General features: G+C 35.7%; 1 protein-coding gene across 1 annotated transcript in view; it reads left to right on the top strand.

The window, feature by feature from the left end:
- Positions 1–4004, top strand: part of ZFAND4 (zinc finger, AN1-type domain 4) — a 77444-nt gene that overhangs the window by 24019 nt on the left and 49421 nt on the right. The window contains 2 exon segments of the mRNA XM_012658407.1: positions 2686–2761; positions 3706–3773. Of these exon segments, the coding sequence (XP_012513861.1) occupies positions 2686–2761; positions 3706–3773 (144 nt within the window).

Raw genomic sequence — 4004 nt, 5'->3', positions numbered from 1 at the left:
TGTTTACTTTTTTAAGTCTACTTTTATGTAGAGGTATTTAAAATTTTTCTTTGTAGAGATTTACACATTTCTTAAGTTTATTTGTAAGTATTAAATCTTCTTTATTGCTATTGTAAAAGAGGTTTTCTCTACCATGGTGCCCTTTAATGTTTTATTGTTTGTTTATTTGGAGGCTGTTGATATTTTTGTGTTAATTCTATATCATTCTATTATATTGAATTTTTTTCTTTTTGTTGTGGAGATGGGGTCTTACTCTTCCTCTGTCATCTAGACTGGAGTGCAGTGCTGTGATCATAGCTCACTGCAACCTTGAACTCCTGGGCTCAAGTGATCCTCCTGCCTCAGCTACCTGAGTATCTGGGACTCAGGTACATGCCACTATACGCAGCTGATTTTTTAATTTTTTTGTAGAGACAGGGTGTCATTGTGTTGCCCAGGCTGGTATTGAATTCCTGGCCTCAAGTTGTCTTCCCACCTCAGCCTCTCAAAGTACTAGAATTACAGGCATAAGCCACCATGCCCAGCCTGAGTTTTTTTTTTTTTTTAAGATAATTTTATCATAGATTCTCTAGGGTTTTTATGGTATATTATCTGTCATATCATCTGGAACAGAAATAGTTTTACTACTTCTTTACTGTCTTTGGCCTCTGATTGATTTCTGTTTTCTAATTACATTGACTAATACTTCTAATGTTGTTCAATAGTAACAGAGATAGTGGGCATCTTTGCCTTGTTCCTGATCTTAGTAGAAATGATTCTAGTGTTTCATGTTTCCCTGTGTTACCTGCCAACTTTTTATTTTTTAGCCTGCCAAATGATGGCTAAGTCCATTAAAAGCAATTATGGTAGTTGTGTCTGAGCACACAACTCTCTTCAATCCAGCTGTGAAGTTTCCATTAAAAGCAATACTCTACAATGTCAATTGAATATAAACATGGTGTTACTTGCCCAAAGTGCTTTATCTTGTTATGTTGATGAAATCCTATAAGCTTGGTTGGAAAGATCACCTTGATACATTTAAAACTTTTTTAAAATAAGAAAATATGTTTAAAGCGAAATAATTTCTAGCTTAAAAATCTTTCCTTACTGGCATTCTCTTTCAGCTAAAAGCAAAAGACGTGGACTGTTTAATTTGGGAGATACGTGTGTATCTACCCCTTGAACCCCCATGGGCTGTAGTCTATGATGATGTTTTAGAATATTTAGTGAACATTTAGTAGACATCCAGGTCTACTAACAGGCAACACCACTGAAACATAGCACTCAGACAGCTACTTTTGCTTTATGGAGGCTGATTTTCTAGAGAGTGATTAGCGTAAAGGTTGAGTGCAGTCTGAACTTAGCTACTGGGGCTTCACATCGCGCAGTCTCTCTCTGCTTTGGTTTTATCACCTGTGAAATGTAGGTACTGGTGACATCTACTTCGCAAGATTGTTGTTGCAATTAAATTGTGATCACATAGGTCAAATGAATATAACAGTGCCTGGTTTGTAATAATAAAAGCCAGCACGTGTAGCACTTACTGTTATTATTCTAATTCACTTACTCTATAGTATCATAAGCAAAAGTATTAATAATTTGAGAGGGCAGTTATGTGAAATATTTGAAAAAGATTTTCATCAGTATCAGTATCGATTAACTGTTCTATTGACTAGATAATGCTCGTTCTCTGGCTCATATAGTCCAAATTTTCTCGGGGCATTTAAATATGCAGTTTGTTAAAAAAAAATTAATTATGCTAGAGTGTGAAATCTGCCTTAATATTCTTTTTTTATTTCAACATATTAAAGGGGTATAAATCTTTTTGTTACATGGATCACTTTTGTAATGCTCAAGTCATGGCTATAAGTGTGCCCATCACCCGAATAGTGTTCATTGTACCCATTAGGTAGGTTTTTACCCCTCTCCTTCCCTCCTCCCCTGACTTGATTTCCAGTGGGTTTTACTTCCCTCTGTCAACGTGTGCTCCTTGGTTAGTTCTTAATATTCTTTTAATGTCACAGAAATGTAAAGAAACTTGTCTTGCAGATTATAATTTTTAGTGTTGAAAATTGTCCATAATAGAATTTTTGTTTTGTTTTATTTTATGTGGGTTTTTTTGAGACAGGGTCTCGCTGTGTTGCCTGGGCTAGAGTGCAGTGGTGTCATAATAGCTCACTCAGCCTCAAACTCCTGAGCCCAGGCTGTCCTTCTGCCTCAGCTTCCCTAGTAACTGGGACTACAGGTGTGAGCCACCACAGCCAGCTAATTTTTTTATTATTTGTAGAGACATGGTCTTGCTATGTTGCTTAGACTGATCTCGAACTCCTGGCCTTAAGCAATCCACCCACCTCAGTCTCCCAAAGTGCTAGGATTATAGGCATGAGCCACTACACCTGGCCAATTATACACTTGTAACACTGAATATAATTGAACATAGACTGTACTTTGCAGCATTTAGAACTGTCTTCTAGTCCTTAAATCTTAAACTCTTCAAGGCTGATACCTTGTCTTATGCTTTGTTTTAGGCCAGCGGTAGCCGTGCCTTTTATCTATGAGTCTACAAATTTTAGCTAAGCACCTATGTTCAATTTAAAAATGTGCTTAATTTATTTGTACACTTAGTTCTTTAATGAAGCAGATTTGTATCATACTCTTTTGGAGATGCTGTTGAATTAACACTTTTTTTTATAACCTTCCCCTAAGGTATTCCCGTCTGTCAGCAGCACTTAATTTGGAATAACATGGAACTTGAAGATGATTATTGCTTGAATGATTACAAGTGAGTGTAATTGCATATAAGCTGTTTTATAGGCATTTAGTGTTATGAGTTCATATGCCAATATTTTTCTTTTAAATCCTTGGATCATGTCTCTCTTTCTGACTAGTTCTGATTCTTACACTTCATTATAAATCCTGAACTTCAGATGTATTAGCTTGGTATCCCATACTATCTGATCTTTGTCCTCTGATACTTTTGTTTTACGTTTTTGTTTTTAATGCTGAGCTGTTTATCCTCTGCCTTTTAAAAATCTTTTTTTTTTTTTTTTTTTTTGCCTTTTTTGTCCTTTCTTTGAATATTGACCTATTCCCACCTGGCCATGTTCCTTTTCTTTCTGTTTTCACAAGGAAGAATTGCTCTGCATGGAGTCTTTCATTTCTCATTGAGTCCTCCCTTTTGTTACTAAGCCATGCTCTGGGTACCAGTGAGTGCAAGCATACTTTCTGAGTTTTTGTCTTTTTTCCCTTCTTTCACATAATTCATCACTCTTTTCTTAAGAAAAGAGAAAAAGAGTAAAGGGCAATTTGGAAAACTGGAAGAACACTGGGAATCAGGAGAGCTTATAGTTTTGCTATTTTTCTGTGTTCTGTTTTATTAAATAGACCTGCTGTTTGCTAACACTTTTGGTCTTGGGCAAGCCTCTTTTCTTATCTGGGCCTCCTTTTCCTTATAGAAAAGGCTAAACCACATGATCACACGGGGCTTTTCCAGTACTTTTATTCTGGGATTTCACATCATACTTAAGGCTTATGAGAACTTTTTCACTTTTTTGTTATTTATGCAAGTAAATACATTAACATTTTATATTTATTCACCTTGCTGTTATCTTTTTGTATTTTAGAGAGTGGGCGTTATGCCTGATAAACCAGGACATAATTATGTGTAGATTTAACACTGAATGTATTTTTATGATTATGGTTTATTTTTGTGTTAACTATCCACAGCATTTCAGAAGGTTGTACCTTGAAGCTGGTATTGACTATGCGTGGTGGACCTATAAATACTAGACGAGGTAGGCACGTGTGCATTAAAGCAATTTGACAATGACATTAAGTCAGCATTTTTATAGCCTCAGGTTTTATTCAGGTTTCCCTTCTGCTATCAGGTCTTAGAAGAATCACATTTGATTCTCTAGGCATTGTTCTTCAAAAAAATACGGAGGTTAGAACTCTAAAATATATTCCAGAAAATCTGATGATTCCTGATTCAATCTAAGGAGATTTAAAAATAAACCTCACCAGCA

The sequence above is a fragment of the Propithecus coquereli genome, unplaced genomic scaffold (assembly GCF_000956105.1).
Source record: "Propithecus coquereli isolate 6110/MARCELLA unplaced genomic scaffold, Pcoq_1.0 Scaffold585, whole genome shotgun sequence".
In the NCBI taxonomy this organism is placed as follows: Eukaryota; Metazoa; Chordata; class Mammalia; order Primates; family Indriidae; genus Propithecus; species Propithecus coquereli.
The sequence above is the reverse complement of the archived record's forward strand: the minus strand, read 5'-3'. Positions and strand labels throughout refer to the sequence as shown.